General features: G+C 37.1%; 1 protein-coding gene across 1 annotated transcript in view; it reads left to right on the forward strand.

Moving 5' to 3' along the window:
* Positions 1-18,512, forward strand: part of LOC126252391 (dynein axonemal assembly factor 11) — a 226,572-nt gene that overhangs the window by 73,775 nt on the left and 134,285 nt on the right. The window contains exon 3 of the mRNA XM_049953282.1: positions 9,892-10,066. Coding sequence (XP_049809239.1) covers positions 9,892-10,066 — 175 coding nt within the window. The remainder of the gene's footprint in view (positions 1-9,891; positions 10,067-18,512) is intronic.

Raw genomic sequence — 18,512 nt, forward strand, 5'->3', positions numbered from 1 at the left:
AGCAGCAGTCCCACATCTCTGGTGCAGGTTGTATTCGGAGCACCATCTCAGAGCCCAGAAACATGAGCTACAGTCCCACATCTGTGGTGCAGGTTGTATTCTGACCACCATCTCAAAATCCAGACTCTTCTCCAGCTAAAAATCACTCCTCCTAACTCAGAAAATTTCACTTTACTTCAGATTAGATCCTGGCCGAGTTGCCAGTGTGGTGGCTCTCATTTCTAATAAATTGGAAAGATTCTAACCCAAGCTCTAAAGTTCAAGCTTCTATAGTTTGTCTGGGATACACCACCACTATAAGGGGTCCCTATGAATATTAATTTACCTGTGTAAGAAACATAACTTGGGTCCTAGAATATGTATTTTACATCTGTTAATAATGTTTGCATCTCCTGGCTAAAGACAAAACACGGAATAAATAATTGTCTCATTTTCATACAGCAATTAAATAGAAAAATGCACACTCTGCAAACTGATTGAAAATAAAATATAACATATTCTTCCTTCCATCTCATTTTGTTGTGTAAAGGAAAGGAGAAACTGCTGAGAACAAATACAAAGTGTTTTTGCAACAATATGACAGGTTTTGAATGTCATAGAATTAAACCTATTGTCTTTTAAAATATGAATTTTAACTGCATAGCTTAATACAGTCATAAACCTGTCAGTCCAAAATGGATACAGTCCTACTACATACTTCAATTAGTCTAGTCTTCTTTATCTGATGACAGTGCCAGGTTGTGATGCTGTGCCTTTTAGATGACTGCTCCACAACTCCACGTCACGCACGTGTTCTTTGGGTAATGTATTCCCCAGAACTCTAACACATTTTTCCACAATTCATTAACAAATTGGATTTTTTTCTCCCCTTGTCGCCAATCTCCCCTCACCCAGCAACAGTGTGAAATTAGTATTTCCCTAACTTATATTTGTAATTAATATTTTAGCAGGGAATTACTAATGAAAGAAAACGAAAATTTTTCATGTTGATAACTTTATTTACAACTTTTTTTTACAAAAGATTACTTTGACATAATTAGTAAGTGCAGTTTATTTGATCTTAAGTGTTGATTATCATGGATTATATGATAGATGCAATTGTTTACTCCCACAGAAATAAAGGTTATATTACTTCACAGCTACTAGATGTTTGACATAAATTCTAATTACTTGTCAGTTGGATTATATTCAAGTAATAGTTTTGTGTACACAGAAGTTACATAGAACAAATAATTGCGCATACACACTGATACTTTTGTGAAATGTAACTTACATTTGTGGAAGGATTTGTTGTGACATATATCATTACTATAACATTGTTGTCTTATAGGAGCAGATATAATAAAAGAGCTAAAACTATAAATGCACTAAAATTAAATTTCTATGACTGTGAAATCCTAAACAAAGAATTCCCTTAACACAGCAATTGCTATATTTTAAAAGGTCAGGAAAAGGACCCATGTCATCACTCCTGCTGTGAAAGAGGGACACAATTAATCTCATAAGCTTTTCAGAATAAGATTTTCACACTGCAGCAGAGTGTGCGCTGATATGAAACTTCCTGGCAGATTAAAAATGTGTGCCGGACCGAGACTCGAACTCAGGACCTTTGCCTTTCGCGGGCAAGTGCTCTACCATCTGAGCTACCCAAGCACGACTCACGCCCCATCCTCACAGCTTTACTTCTGCCAGTATCTCGTCTCCTACCTTCCAAACTTTACAGAAGCTCTCCTGTGAACCTTGCAGAACTAGCATTCCTGAAAGAAAGGATATTGCAGAGACATGGCTTAGCCACAGCCTCGGTGATGTTTCCAGAATGAGATTTTCACTCTGCAGCTTTTCTTTTTCCTCAAGTCTAAACCTACGGTTGAAGTAAACAAAGGCTATGGCAATGTCACAAAAATACCTATTTAATTCTTCCAGGACTGGATTTGAGAGATTATATACTGTTTTCTCTGTAGAAGATTCTCCACAGAAATGAAACTGGAAGACATATACAAGTTCTGTTGATTATGAGAGAAGTACATCAGTATTCATTTGGTTGTAGGCTACATTCTAAACCAATTGTTTCTTTATCTACAAATTATGTTACAATGATATTATGCATGTCTGCATGATACAAGAATAAAATGTAATTCAATTATAATTATGATTACTTACAGGTGTAACTAATTTCAAAGCTATTTTTCAGTACTTTTTGAGATCTCATCACGAGCCACTAAAGACATTACAATATTTGCACAAAGATTAGATTAGATTAGATTAGATTTACTTTCATTCCAATTGATATGTAGTGAGGAGGTCCTCCAGGATGTAGAACATGTCAGAAAAACAATAATACATGACAAATATTTACAACTCAAACAAAAAAGCTAATGTACCATTCCACAGGTCCCGAGTGGAATGATCATCATTTTCTTAATGAAAAAAGTTTATTTATTTATAAGGTAATAAACATGTAACAGAACTACTATAATACTTATTTACAATGAACACATTACTGCACTGAAATGGTGCAGAAGTTATATTGTACTTACACACACACACACACACACACACACACACACAAAACAGTTGGTTCTACTGAGAAATTCATCAATAGAGTAGAATGAGTTGGCCACCAATAAATCCTTTAGGCTTCTCTTAAACTGAATTTCATTGGTTGTTAAGCTTTTATGGCTGCTGGCAAGTTATTGAAAATGTGTGTTCCTGAATAATGCTCACCTTTTTGTACAAGGGTAAGTGACTTTAAATCCTTGTGAAGATTATTCTTATTTCTAGTATTGATTCCATGGATTGAGCTGTTGGTTTGAAAAAGTGATATATTTTTAATGACAAATTTCATTAAGGAATAAATGTATTGGGAAGCAGTAGTTAGTATCCCTAGTTCCTTAAACAGGCTTCTGCAGGATGTTCTTGAGTTCACACCACATATAACTCTTACTGCATGTTTTTGTGCCCGGAAAACTTTAACTTGGCTTGATGAATTACCCCAAAAAGTAATCCCATATGACATTAAGGATTGAAAGTAAGCATAGTGTGCCAGGTTTTTCATTTTTATATCCCCAATGTCTGACACAATTCGCATTGCAAAAAGAGATTTGTAAAGATGCATCAGCAGTTCTGTGGTGTGCTCCTCCCAGCTGAATTTATTATCAAGCTGTAATCCCAAGAATTTAACACTGTCCACTTCTTCTATCTGCTTGTCATCATACTCGTGGGACACCACTTACAAGTTCTGAACTGCATGTAGTGTGTTCTTTTTACTGGTTACACAGATAGCTTAATATGTTACTTAACTCAGAATCACATTCTTTAATTACTTTTGTTGATATTTCATCATCCCCACTAGATGTTTTTCATTTTAAAGATTTTATGATGGACATGATTTCTGCTGGGGTAGTAAGGGTCAAATTCATATTATGGAAGTTACTTGAAATGTCTGGTCTGAGGTATTCCATAGCAGCATCTACAGAACCTGACAACCCCATCTTTTCAGTAACAGTTATAAAATGTTTGTTAAAAAGTTCTGTAATACTATATACATCTGTCACCAATGTATCATTTACTCTTGATGCTATTTGTCCCTCTTCATGTCTGGTTCTACCGGTCTCCTCCTTCACTATAGCCCATATTGTCTTTATTTTGTTATCTGATATGACTATCTTCTCCTTGTAATATATTTGCTTTGATGTCCATATTACAGTCTTTAATATTTTGCAGTATTTCTTGTAATGTGCTATAGCATCAACATCAGAACTGTTTCGGATTGACAGATATAGTTTTCTTTTTGTTTTACAAGATACCCCCATTCCTTGAGTAATCCATGGCTTCTTTGTAGACTTGGCTCTAACCTTGGTTAGTTTTGGGCGAAAACAGTGTTTAAATAAGGTAAGCACTTTATTAGCAAAAGTGTTATATTTTTCATTCATGCCATGAGCACTGTAAACATCAGTCCAGTGAATGTCTCTGAGGAGTGTCCTAAAATAAACAAATTTTGGCTTATTGATCACCCTCTTTAGCTCAGATGTAACAGATTTTATATCCTGTTCAGTATTAACATTTAACAGAAGGAACTGCATGTCATGGTCTGAGAGGCCATTGATTATTGGTTTTGTAATATAATTTTGTTCGTTGGACTTTTCTATAAAGATATTATCAATGGCTGTTTGTGAGCAAGTGGGGAACGTTACAGTTGGAATTAAGTTGAATGATAGTTTTACTAACTCCAATAAGTTCTTATTGGGAGAGTCTTTAAGGAAATCTACATTGAAATCACTAGCAACCACTATTTCTTTGTTTTTTGTTGTTAAATGGGCCAGTACAGCTTCAAGGTGATTTGTGAACAGATTAAAGTTACCTGCAGGTGCTTGATATACACTTAACATTGTGAAGGATTTTTTGTGAAATTCTACTTCTGTTGCACATGTTTCCATATGCTGTTCTAGGCAAAATTTATGAATGTCCAGCTCTTAAATTTATGACAGTTCCTGATGAATGTGGCAACTCCTCCTTTCTCCATTTCTGTTCTGCAAAAGCGAGATGCTAACTTAAACCCCGCAACACATAAAAAGTTCTATACCAGTGGTCACATGATGTTCAGAGAGGCACATTATGTCAGCTGGGTTTGAAGACTCTAATTCATCTATGCAGATAATTAATTCATTAATTTTATTTCTCTGTCCTTGAATATTTTGATGCAATAAAGATAGCCGACATTTCACATTGGCTGATTTAAAACTGGGTAGAGTTGAAATATCTGCTAAATGTTGTAAATTCTTAACCAATAGCTGTTAATGCAGATGTAATAAGCTAGAATTATGTTTTTTGGTTTCTTTCTCAAACTGAAGGTTTGTCTCAGTCCTAATCTCTCTTAAAATTTGGTTTCTTCCTGTCCTCCCTACCTACACACATATCATTTTGGAAGAGATCAGGACAAAAAGTAAGAGCTGAATAGATGACTTACATTAGGGATAAAGCTTCTGAATTAACTGAAAGAAGAATGAGCATAGAAATGGATGTACAGAATGATTGATAGCATAGTAGAACATATATGAAGTACTTTTGAAACTCTTAAGTTCTGCAGTGTGTTGACACTAAATAAAAAATAACAGGAACAGTTATGTTTATAAGATTGACATTATCAGTTATTTTTCCAACTCTTATGTAAGAAGGTGTGGTTCCAGAATGACCAGGACATGCCTTCATGTTCTGAAGGCTTTGGTTGAGTTCTCTCAGTTCACTAGTCTCAGTTTTCTACCAGAATACCAATGACCTAGGAGTTCAGTATTAGCAATGGAATCTCCAGCAATACTTCTCATAATACACTTGCTTGCTGAGGCCTGAACTGTATGGAAACACAGGAGCTGTGCTAAACCTTGGCAGAGCTTGCAGACAGTTGTATAACCCCAGGTTTGAGTGTTTCGAAGTCTCAGATCCTGCAACCAACATGACCAGTTTGCACGATGATTACACGCAATCAAAGCTGTCAAACTTCTTTCAGTATCATAAATTTGCAGTCTTTCAGTCATCTCCTGGCTTTAAAAGCATTCCAGACAGAAGAATTACAGACATTGACTCACCATCCTGACTTCAATGTTGGTAAGCAGCACAGACCTATTTGTTCCCCGTAAAGCCATCTTTCAACATGACAGACTAACCTTGTTATTTCCCTTAATCTTCATTAAGATATAATTAAGGGCTCTGCTTCAGTTCTCAGTAGAATCAAAGTTTGCATCTGAGAATCATCATATGACCAATAATTTATTTTTTATGTATGGTGACAGTGGTTCAGTGGCCTATTTTTTCACATTAACTACAGTTAATTGGTTTAGAAGACTGCCAGGTTACATCTTCTCCTCAAAGAACAGGTGCTCACTGTGTTTTTCAGCTAAGATGAATGGTGCTTCCCCCCAAAAATCATGGACTTTGCCATTGGTGTGGAGGCTTGTGTGCCTCATTGATACAGATAGCCATACCGCAGGTGCAACCAAAACAGAGGGGTTTGTGTAGAGAGGCCAGACATATATGTGGTTCCTGAAGAGCGGCAGCAGCCTTTTCAGTAATTTCAGGGGCAACAGTCTGAGAATGATTGACTGATCTGGTCTTGTAACATTAACAAAAATGGCTTTGCTGTGATGGTACTGTGAACAGCAGAAAGCAAGGGCAAACTACAGCTGTAATTTTTCCCAAGAGCATGCAGCTCTATTGCATGGTTAAATGATAATGGCATCCTCTTGAGTAAAATATTCTGGAGGTAAGATAGTTCCCCATTCAGATCTCTGGGTGGGGTCTACTCAGGAGGAAGTAATTATTAGGAGAAAGAAAACTGGCATTATGCGGATCGGAGCGTGGAATGTCAAATCCCTTAATCGGGCAGGTGGATTAGAAAATTTAAAAAGAGAAATGGATAAGTTAAAGTTAGATATAGTGGGAATTAGTGAAGTTTGGTAGCAGGAGAAACAAGACTTCTGGTCAGGTGAATACAGGGTTATAAATGCAAAATCAAATACGGGTAATGCAGGAGTAGGTTTTATAATGAATAAAAAAATAGAAATGCAGATAAGCTACTATGAACGGCATAGTGACTGCATTATTGTAGCCAAGATAGACATGAAGCCCAACCCACCACAGTAGTACAAGTTTATGTGTCAACTAACTCCACAAATGAAGAGGAGATTGAGGAAATGTAAGATGAGATAAAAGAAATTGAATAATTTATTTTATCTCATCAGTTATCTTAAATGAAGATGAAAATTTAATAGTCATGGGGTACTGGAATTTCATAATGGAAAAAGGAGGAGAAGGAAAAGTAGTAGGTGAATATGGACTGGGGGAAAGGAATGAAAGAGGAAGCTGTATAGTAGAATTTTCCACAGAGCATAATTTAATGATAGCTAACTCTTAAGTTTAAGAATCATAAAAGAAGGTTGTCTATGTGGAGGAGACCTGGAGACACCAGAAGGTTACAGATTGATTCTATAATAGTAAGACAGAGATTTCAGAACCAGGTTTTAAATTGTGAGACATTACCAGGGGCAGATGTGGACTCTGATCACAATTTATTGGTTATGAAGTGTAGATTAAAACTGAAGAAACTGCAAACAGGCAGGAATTTGGGGAGATGGGACCTGAATAAACTAAAAGAACGAGAGGTTGTAGAGAGTTTCAGAGAGAGCATGTGGGAATGATTGACAAGAACAGGGGACAGGAATGCAGTAGAACAAGAATTGGTAGCATTGAGAGATGAAATAGGCAGGGGAGGATCAATTGGGTAAAAAGACAAGGGCTAGTAGAAATCCTTGGGTAACACAAGAGATATTCAATTTAATTGATGAAAGGGGAAAATATAAAAATGCAATTACTGAAACAGACAAAAGGAATACAAACATTTAAAAAATGAAATCAACAGAAAGTGCAAAATGGCTAAGTGGGAATGGCTTGAGGACAAATGTAAGAATGCAGAACATTTATCACTAAGAGTAAGATAGATGCTGCCTGCAGGAAAATTGAAGAGACGTTTGGAGGAAAGAGAACCACCTTTATGAATATCACAAGCACAAATGGAAAACAAGTCCTATACAAAGAGGGGAAAGCAGAAAGCTGTAAGTAGTCTATAACGTGTCTATACAAGAGAGATGTACTTTAGGGCAATATTATGGAAATGGGAAGAGGACGTAGATGAAGATGAAAAGGGAAATGTGATACTGCATGAAGAATTTGGCAAAGCACTGGAAGACTTAAGTCGAAACAAGGCTTTGGGATTAGACAACATTCCTTTAGAGCTCCTGACAGCCTTAGGACAGCCAGGCACGGCAAAACTCTTCCATCTGGTGAGTGTGATATGAGACAGGCGAAATACCCTCAGACTTCAAGAAAAATATAATAATTCCATTTCCAAAGAAACTAGGAGCTGACCAGTGTGAAAATTACTAAAGTATTAGTTTAATAAGTCACAGTTGCAAAATACTAACATGAATCCTTAACAGAAGAATGGAAAAACTGGTAGAAGCCAACCTCGGGGGAGATCAGTTTGGATTCCGGAGAAATGTAGGAACATTCGAGGCAGTATTGATTGTACAACATCTCAGAGAAGATAGGTTATGGAAAGGCAGACCTAGGTTTATAGCTTTTGTAGACTTAAGAGAAACCTTTTGTTAATGTTGGGTAGAATACTCACTTTCAGATTTTAAGGGTGGCAGGGATAAAATACGGGGAGAGAAAGGCTGTTTAAAATTTGTGCAGGAACCAGATTGCAGTTACAAAAGTTGAGAGGCACAAAAGGAAAGCAATGGTGGAGAAGGGAGTGAAACAGGGTTGTAGCCTATCCCCGATGTTATTAAATTGTAAATTGAGCAAGCAGTAAATGAAAAAAAAATGGATTAGGAAGAAGAAATAAAAACTTTAAGGTTCGTCTATGACATTATAATTCTGTCAAAGACAGCAAAGGACTTGGAAGAGTAGTTGAATGGAATGGACAGTGTCTTGAAAGGAAGTTAGAAGATGAACATCAACAAAAGCAAAATGATGATAATGGAATTTAGTCGAATTAAATCAGGTGATGTTGAGGGAATTAGATTAGGAAATGTGACACTTAAAGTACTAGATGAGTTTTGCTATTTGGGAAGCAAAATAACTGATGATGGTTGAAGTAGAGAGGATATAAAATGTAGACTGGCAATGGCAAGAAAAGTGTTTCTGCAGAAGAGAAATTTATTGACATTGAGTATAGATTTAAGGGTCAGGAAGTCCTTTCTGAAAGTATTTATGTGGAGTGCAGCTATGTATGGAAGTGAAACATGGACAATAAACAGTTTAGACAAGAAGAAAACAGAAGCTTTTGAAATGTAGTGCTATAGAAGAATGGTGAAGATTAGGTGGGTTGATCACATAACTAATGAGGAGGTACTATATAGAAATGAGGACAGGAGAAATTTGTGGTACAGCCTGTTTAGAAGAAGGGATTGGTTGGTAGGACACATTCTGAGACATCAGGGTATCACCAGTTTAGTACTGGATGGAAGTGTGTTAGGTAAAAATCATATAGGGAGACAAAGAGATGAATACAGTAAACAGATTCAGAAGGATGTAGATTGCAATAATTGCTCAGAGGTGAAGAGGCTTGCAGAGGATAGAGTAGCTTGTAGAGCTGCATCAAACCAGTCTTAGAACTGAAGACCACAATAACAACAACAACAAAAACAAAAAGGTGATTCTTGTAACAAATTTGTTGATACTTCAAAAAATGTTCCTTTTATTAGTTGGATTGTTTTTCATTAGCCATATTATTTATTTAGTCTTTCATAGAAATGCATCCTACAGTCTCTTTCATGAAACATTAATGACCTCATTACATAGCAATAGGAATAAAACTGGACTCTTTTTAGTCAAATTATGATTTTCAATAAAAAAGAAATAATCTCATCTCATTTCAGCAGTTAACACAGTTTACAGCACAGGTGATGACACAGTGTTTCAGTTATAAAGACAATTGTGCTGAAATAGTTGTTTTGAGGTGATTCACAGAACCATTAAAATGTGGATGCATATACAAATCAACATATTGGGATCAATACTTTACTCACTCAGACTCAGACTCGTATGCACTTACAAGCTCTTCCCCCCCCCCCCCACCCCCCCCCCCCTCTCTCTCTCTCTCTCTCTCTCTCGCTCACACACACACACACACACACACACACACACACACACACATGCATTACTGAATTGTAGTCAAATGACACAATGACACCCAGAATGAAATTTTTTGTGCGTCAAAATACATTGAATATCTTGCAGAAACACTTCATGTGTCTTTATCACATAATGTAAAATAATTACTGCAAAGTTGTCATATTTACTTATTTATGTCAACATTTTCTCATTTTTGCACAGAAAATCTTTCAAAACTGAAAAAGCTTGAATACTTGAATTTGGCACTGAATAACATAGAGCTAATAGAAAATCTTGAGGCATGTGAATCATTGCAGAAATTGGATTTGACTTTAAATTTTATTGGACAGCTTCAAACAGTCGATTCTCTGAAGAATAATATTCATTTACATACCCTGTAAGTAAAACACAGCATGTTAAGTAATTCTGATTTTACTGTTAGCATTTCAATATTGTTTGGATCATTACAGAAATATATGCTGCCTCCTACTCTGACACCTTTCCCTTCACCTTTATGTGCTCTCATCTTCACAACAAGTGGATCAATCTCAACCTGGGTTGTGAGTGACCTTCCCCTCCTTTCCAGCCTTCTCCAACAAATCCATTTCTCCTCCACGGTAAATGAACATAAAAGTTTCAAAAACTTGGAAGCTTTGTTTTTAATTTCTAAGTGTTTGTCTTACATTAATTGAAATATTTGTTTTTGGAAGTAAGTATTGGCCAGCTCTTCTGTCTCCATGTCTCACTGTATAACAGTTATTTCAAATATATTCTGTAATTCATTCTAAAAATTTGGATTATGTCTAATAAATGCTTTTGTTGTCAGATTAGTGTCAGCACTTCTGGCAGACCACACATAAATTTATAGTTTGATGTAAATCCAACAGCTCATAATTTAACCTATAGTACATGATTTCATTGTCAGTTTGATGATAGCACTTTCAACAGAACTTCACCTTACTTTGTTGTTTGCTGTAAATCCAGTAGATGGTGTAGCAATGTCCATACTGTGATTGCTGTTGATTCTGCACCTTCAGTCATTGTTGTGGGACTTAAGTATTTTTATATACTGCAATGAATAGTATAACTATTGTAAATAAGTACTCCTAACCGTACCAGATCCAGCTTCTAGCTGACACCCTAGGACAGAAACGATGTTGAGGAACTAAAAAGGCATTTGCTACATTCAACAACCAATTCATGATTGGAGGCATGACAATGCAGTGCCTGAGGTGCAACAATAAAGTCTTGCTTGTAGCAGTCTTACAGTTAAGAAGTAGCTGTTAACTAAGTTCTTTTATTGTTATTTTAAGTAGTTGTTAACAAAGTTCTTTTATTCTTATTTTAGTGCCATGGACCACAAAGTACTGTTATATTCATTTACTTTTTAGAAAGTCATAATTAGGTGATCTGTCTGAAAAGAAAGAAGAAATGGAACAGAAAATTCTCAAAAATTAAATTACAATCTCAAACCAATTTAGCTCTTCAGCTCCATGCACTCGAACATATTACATAGTAACTCATTAGAAGAATGGCTCACAATATATAGTATTGTGTAGTATGGTATTTAATTGGTCCTCTTCTTTTTATGTGCATAGGTACAACCAGCAGAAAAATGCTCCTACCCAAGCACAAAAAGGCAACTACATTCCTGTTTGAAAGACTGACTGAAAAGTGGGGTACTAGCTGCCCCATTCTACCTTCCTTAGCAGTTTTAAAAATGTACCCAAGAATTTTGGCATGCGAAACATTCATGCTCTTTTTAACCTGCATCTCACCCCTCACTCCCACAAACTCCCCTAACTGTAACTTCCTCATACCCACTTGTCCATCACTGTAAGTTGCTCATACCCATCATACTCATCCACTCCCAGTGTCCCACTCTCACTCACTTATTCATCCCAACACATTGTCATTATCTCTTTGTGTCTCTCCGACTGTCACTGTCCCCTGTCTCACAGCCACAGACTCCTTCACTGTGTCCTACTACTACTGTGTCCTGTCACTGTCACTGTCTTCTTCTTGCTCTCTCGTACTCCTTCTATCTCTTTCATTCCTTTCCACTGTTGCTGTCCCCTCTCACTGTCACTATCTTTCTCTCTCTTCCTCATTGTCATTGTCATAGTCTCTGTCTCTCCTTATCACCGGTTCTCACCCACTTCCACTCCTTCCTTCTCTTTATTCCTGTCCTACTGGCGCTGTCTCCTTCACTCTTTTCCTAGGACTGTTCTGTCAGTGTCAACTATATTCCAGTGCAATTGTGTTCCTCTCTTCCTCTTACATTGCCATAGTCTTCTTCGCTCTTTTTGTACAACTACTGTCTAATATTGTCTAGTACTTATCATTATTTTTGTCTCTTTCCCATTGTCACTCTCTCAGCATAAAAAGGTGTCAATATGTCCACATGCCAAAATTTTTGCAAACATTTTTGAAGGTGCTGAGGGAGGTAGAATGAGGCAGCTGGTAGTCCACTTTTCAGACACATTCTTTTAAACAGGAGTATATTCACCTTCTTTGTTCTTAGATAGGAACATTTTTCCACTGGATCCCTTCTTTTCCCTGCCACAGCAGGGCATGTCACCCATATGAAAAGAAGTTTATGGATCAGTAAAATCTTGGTGTTTTACGTATGTGAAATTGGCATAATGTAAAACTAATTTTACACTTCAGGCAGGATTTTAAGTGGACTGATATTTTGCATGTGCGTCAGTATTACAACTATTGCAACATGGGATTCCCAGGGCCCTTCTGATGATAATGGAGATACTTTACAGCAAAGTCATTTGTGCTATATCACTTTATAAAGTATGTTTTCTCTTCATGCCAGATTTTATGTGTTTATTTTATCTGTGTATCTTATGTGTACGGGTAGGGTAACTTTGAACATCTGTAACTTGGAGATGGTTAAAGATATGGAGAAAATTTTCAAGATTGTTCAAGATTGGGATCTTACGAATATATCATAACAATTTCAGCCATTTGCTTTGAACATCTCTCTTGGAATCCGTGGCTCAGTTTTGGAATGAAAAAAATAGTTAAAAAACTTTAGTTTTTGGAATTGTGTAAGGAATCAGTCATGAACTAATGATGTCCCCATAAGCCCCTTAATGCCCATAGTAGACCACATAAAATACAATAAGAACCAAACAGTTTGCTTCATTTGCCTAAGCAGGAGGAATTGTGTAATATTCACACTTTGATTCTGTACTGTAGGATAGTAACACTAAGTTAATCCTTATGTTGCATATACAAATGGTCCTTAGCCCAAGAGCTGTCCAAAACACTTGACTCTACCTTTCTATCACTGATAGGACCTGAGGAATGAGCCCTGGAATAATCTTGTTCTTATGCACGGCATTTTGGAACATATTACATAGCTCATGCTGCCACATGTGTATGTGGGGCATATAGGACAAATCAAGTGATATGATACTATATGATAGATGAAAATATCTGCACTCTGATTGGTGGAACTGAAGTCTACAGTTAACTGCCTAACTTGTAACTCTTAAATAGCAAACATAAGATTAAAGTAATCACAATGTAAAATTGGTTACAAGATAAAACCTTATCAAAGTAAACACTGGCAGAAATACTGTAATTACTGGTCTAGGTAATGTACACATTCACTAGAAGTGAGTAACTAAGTAATCACTGTGTTCCCTTAGGAAATATACACAGTCTATAAAAACAGCTTTTAGTTGGTTGCCTGTCCCATAGATTATAATTCTCATCACTCAGTGTGGTTTTGAATGTGTCATTTAATTTACAATCATAATATGTTATACACTTTGTTAGTTAAATGCAGGACAACATGCTGACCATCTGCATGATGATGATTTACGTTAATTTTTTGATAATAGTGATTTATATATAGTTATATAGATTGACATATAGTGATTTATACCACCTCCCCCCCTTTTTAACCTTGAAGTTGGTGGGGAGGCTTGCGTACCTCAGCGATACAGATAGCCGTACTGTAGGTGCAAGCACAACGGTGGCGTATCTGTTGAGAGACCAGACAAACATGTGGTTCCTGAAGAGGGGCAACAGCCTTTTCAGTAGTTGCAGGGGCATCAGTCTGGATGATTGACTGATCTGGCCTTGTAGTACTAACCAAAACAGCCTTGCCGTGCTGGTACTGCGAACAGCTGAAAGCAAGGGGAAACTACAACCGTAATTTTTCTTGAGGGCACTCAGCTTTACTGTATGGTTAAATGATGATAGCACCCTCTTGGGTAAAATATTCCAGAGGTAAAATAGTCCTCCATTTGGATCTCTGGGTAGGGAGTACTCAGGAGGACATCATTATTAGGAGAAGAAAACTGGCATTCTACGGAACGGAGCGTGGAAAGTCAAATCCCTTAATCGGGCAGGTAAGCTAGAAAATTTAAAAAGAGAAATGGATAGGTTAAAGTTAGATATAGTGGGAATTAGTGAAATTTGGTGGCAGGAGAAACAAGACTTCTGGTCAGGTGAATACAGGGTTATAAATACAAAATCGAATAGGGGTAACTCAGGAGTAGGTTTACTAATGAATAAAAAATAGGAGTGTGAGTAAGATACTACAAACAGCATAGTGAACACATTATTGTGGCCAAGATAGATACGATGCTCATGCCTACCACAGTAGTACAAATTTATATGCTAACTAGCTCTGCAGATGATGAAGAGATTGAAGAAATCTATGATTTGATAAAAGAAATTATTCAGAGAGTGAAGGGAGATGAAAATTAAATAGTCATGGGGGATTGGAATTTGATAGTAGGGAAAGGAAGAGAAGGAAAAGTAGTAGGTGAATATGGAATAGGGGTAAGGAGTGAAAGAGGAAGCCACCTGGTAGAATTTTACTCAGAGCATAACTTAATAATAGCTAACACTTGGTTTAGGAATCATGACAGAAGGTTGTATATGTGGAAGAGGCCTGGAGACACTGGAAGATTTCAGATAGATTATATAATGGTTAGACAGATATTTAGGAACCAAGTTTTAAATTGTAAGACATATTCAGGGGCAGATGTGGACTCTGACCACAGTTTATGGGTTATGAACTGCAGATTAAAACTGAAGAAACTGCAAAAAGGTGGCATTTTAAGGTGGTGGGACATGTATAAACTGAAAGACCCAGAGGTTGTAAAGAATTTCAGAAAGAGTGTTAGGGAATGATTGACAAGAGTGGAGGAAAGAAATACAATAGAAGAAGAATGGTTAGCTTTGAGGGATGAAAAAGTGAAGGCAGCAAAGGATCAAGTAGGTAAAAAGACAAGGGCTAGTAGACATCCTTGGGTAACAGAAGAGATACTGAAGTTAATTGATGAAAGGACAAAACATAAAAATGCAGTACATGAAGCAGGCAGAAAGGAATACAAATGTCTCAAAAATGAGATTGACAGGAAGTGCAAAATGGCTAAGCAGGGATGGCTAGGGGACAAATGTAAGGATGTAGAGACATATATCACTAGGGGTAAGATAGATACAGCCTACAGGAAAATTAAAGAGACCTTTGGAGAAAAGAGAACTAACTGAATGAATATCAAGAGCTCAAATGAAGAATGAATCCTAAACAAAGAGGGGAAAGCAGAAAGATGGAAGGAGTATATAGAGGGCCTATACAAGAGCGATGTACTTGTGGGTAATATTACCAAAATGGAAGAGGACGGAGATGAAGAAGAAATGGGAGATATGATACTGCGTGAAGAATTTGACAGACCACTGAAAGATCTAAGTCGAAACAAGGCCCTGGGAGTAGACAACATTCCATTAGAACTACTGATAGCCTTGGGAGAGCCAACCATGACAAATCTCTACCAACTGGTGAGGAAGATGAATGAGACAGTCGAAATACCCTCTGACATTGTGAAGAATATATTAATTCTAATCCCAAAGAAAGCAGGTGTTAACAGATGTGAAAATTACCGAACTATCAGATTAATAAGTTACAGCTGCAAAATACTGACACGAATTCTGTACAGACGAATGGAAAAACTGGTAGAAGCTGACCTCAGGGAAGATCATTTTGGATTCCGTCGAAATGTTGGGACATGCGAGGCAATACTGACCCTATGACTTATCTTAGAAGATAGATTAAGGAAAGGCAAACCTACTTTTCTAGAATTTGTAGACTTAGAGAAAGCTTTTGACAATGTTGACTGGAACACTCTCTTTCAAATTCTGAAGGTTGCAGACATCAAATACAGTGAGCAAAAGGCTATTTACAGTTTGTACAGAAACCAGATGGCAGTTATAAGAGTCAAGTGGTATGAAAGGGAAGCAATGGTTGGGATGGGAGTGAGACAGGGTTGTAGCCTATCCCCAATGTTATTCAGTCTGTATATTGAGAAAGCAGTGAAGGAACAAAAGAAAAAATTGGAGTAGGAATTAAAAGCCACAGAGAAGAAATAAAAACTTTGAGGTTTGCCAGTGACATTGTAATTCTGTCAGAGACAGCAAAGGACCTGGAAGAGCAGTCAAACAGAATGGACAGTGTCTTGAAATGAGGATATAAGATGAACATCAACAGAAACAAAGTGAGGATAATGGAATGTAGTCACATTAAATGAGGTGGTGCTGAGGGAACTAGATTAGGAAATGAGACACTTAGAAAGAGTTTCTGAAAAAGAGAAATTTGTTAACATCGAGTATAGATTTAAGTGTCAGGAAGTCCTTTCTGAAAGTATTTGTATGGAGTATAGCCACGTATGGAAGTGAAACATTTACGATAAATGGTTTAGACAAGAAGAGAATAGAAGCTTTTGAAATGTGGTGCTGCAGAAGAATGCAGAAGAATGCTGAAGATTAGATGAGTATATCACATAACTAATGAGGAGGTACTGAACAGAACTGGGGAGAATAGAAGTTTGTGGTACAACTTGACTAGAAGAAGGGATCGGTTGGTAGGACATCTCTGAGGCATCAAGGGATCACCAATTTAGTATTGGAGGGCAGTGTGGAGGGTAAAAATCATAGAGGGAGACCAAGGGATGAATACAGTAAGCAGACTCAGAAGGATGTATGTTGCAGTAGTTACTCCTCAGCGATGAAGTACTTTGCACAGGATAGGGTAGCACAGAGAGCTGCATCAAACCAGTCTCTGCACTGAAGACCATAACAACAACAGTGATTTATACTTAACTCTATCAATCCACACACACACACACACACACACATATATATATACATTGTAGTATTACACATTAAGAAATTATTCAATGGAGATGAAAGAGTTCTGAGTTGTATCAAAGGAAATTTCAGTCAAGAAAACTCATAAATTATGAGACAGACTTGCCGGCCAGTACCTACCTTCAAGAGGCGAAATATGTACTACTGTCTATAGACACATGCAAAAGTAAAAATTCTGACAGTATTCTAGCTTTGGAAACTATAAGTTCATTCCTCAGGGAGGAAGGTTAAAAAGGAAGAACAGGTCATTCAGGCACAAGGATGAGAGGGTCCAAACTGTAGTGATGGTGACGGTAGACATACATGAAGAGGAAGGTATCAGGGAGATTAGGTTAGAGATGATAAAAGAAAGGGAGATTAAATCAAGGAAACTCTCAGGATGCAAGGAGGTGTTGGAGGGCAATCTACTATCTTTGCAGTTCAGGGAAATGAGTATCGGGTAGGAGAATCCAAATAGCCCATGTGATATACTGTATTTATGCAAATCTAATGTGCCATAGAATGTAAAGCATGCCCCAATTTTAGTTGGTAAATCACTGGTGGGCTAAATTTATTTTACACAACAATGGATGTATACACAAACTATCAAAACAATAACAATTTTAAGTGACCCATTGTTAAGTGACCCATTGTTAAGTGACACAGTGGTTATAAAAAAAGAACACGAAACATGATTACCTATGTGACATGCAAACAAACATACCATAAATTACAGTTGTCACTCATCATTATTCAATCATATTGTCATTACTGGTATCTTCTGAAGAGTTTACATCAGAAACTGATTCATTCCTCTTTCCCCATCAACTTCAGTGTCATTCCAGAACATGTCACCTTCACTGCCATCCAAAGTATTTGAAATGCACCATGATCAATCGAACTTCAGTGGTTTTCCAGGCAGTCAAAACCCATTGTGCAATTATGTGGTCTGCTGGACACTTAATTTTTCCTGTTGGAATCAGTTCATGGTATTTTTGGTTCACAAAACCATTTTTTGAACTGTTCCTGAATGTAACCTTTGATAGGTTTATTTATACTAATGTTCATAGGTCGTAATGCAGAAGTCATTCCTCCAGGAATAATAACAAGGTCACTGGCTAGGCTGTGGATCTTCTTTTTTATGTCATGAGTGAGATGCCCACAAAATGCATCAAGACAAAATGTTGATGGTACTTTGGAAAGCCCACCAGGATGGAGTTTCCATACTTTTGGAGTTAGTCAAGCATTAAAGTTTCAGTCATCCATCCCTTCTCCTGATTTTAAACAGTGATGTCATCAGGGAACAGCTTTTCACTTTTAAGGGTCTTGGGGCTTGTCTACTACTTGAAGGTTAGGAAAGAGGGAAGTTTGCGCCCATATGCTGTGATTGCCAACAGTACAGTAATGTGCTGTTTTTCACACCCTGATGTTTTGATTGTGGCACCTTTTGTCCCCTTCTGATCAGTCATGTAATTACATGGCATATCCAATAAAATTTGCGTCTTATCAGCTTTGCCTATGTAGTCCATCAAAAAATTCTGCTTTTTCCAAAGTGTGATAACATACCATTGAAATCCTAGAAGTTTTTTCTCAAAATACTGTGGAAGCTTTTGGCATACTGTTGTATGGTGTCATGAGATAAGCTTGCCCATTTCATAAAGCAATCAATCCATCCACTGTTAGCC

This window comes from Schistocerca nitens, chromosome 4 (genome assembly GCF_023898315.1).
Source record: "Schistocerca nitens isolate TAMUIC-IGC-003100 chromosome 4, iqSchNite1.1, whole genome shotgun sequence".
Taxonomy (NCBI): domain Eukaryota; kingdom Metazoa; phylum Arthropoda; class Insecta; order Orthoptera; family Acrididae; genus Schistocerca; species Schistocerca nitens.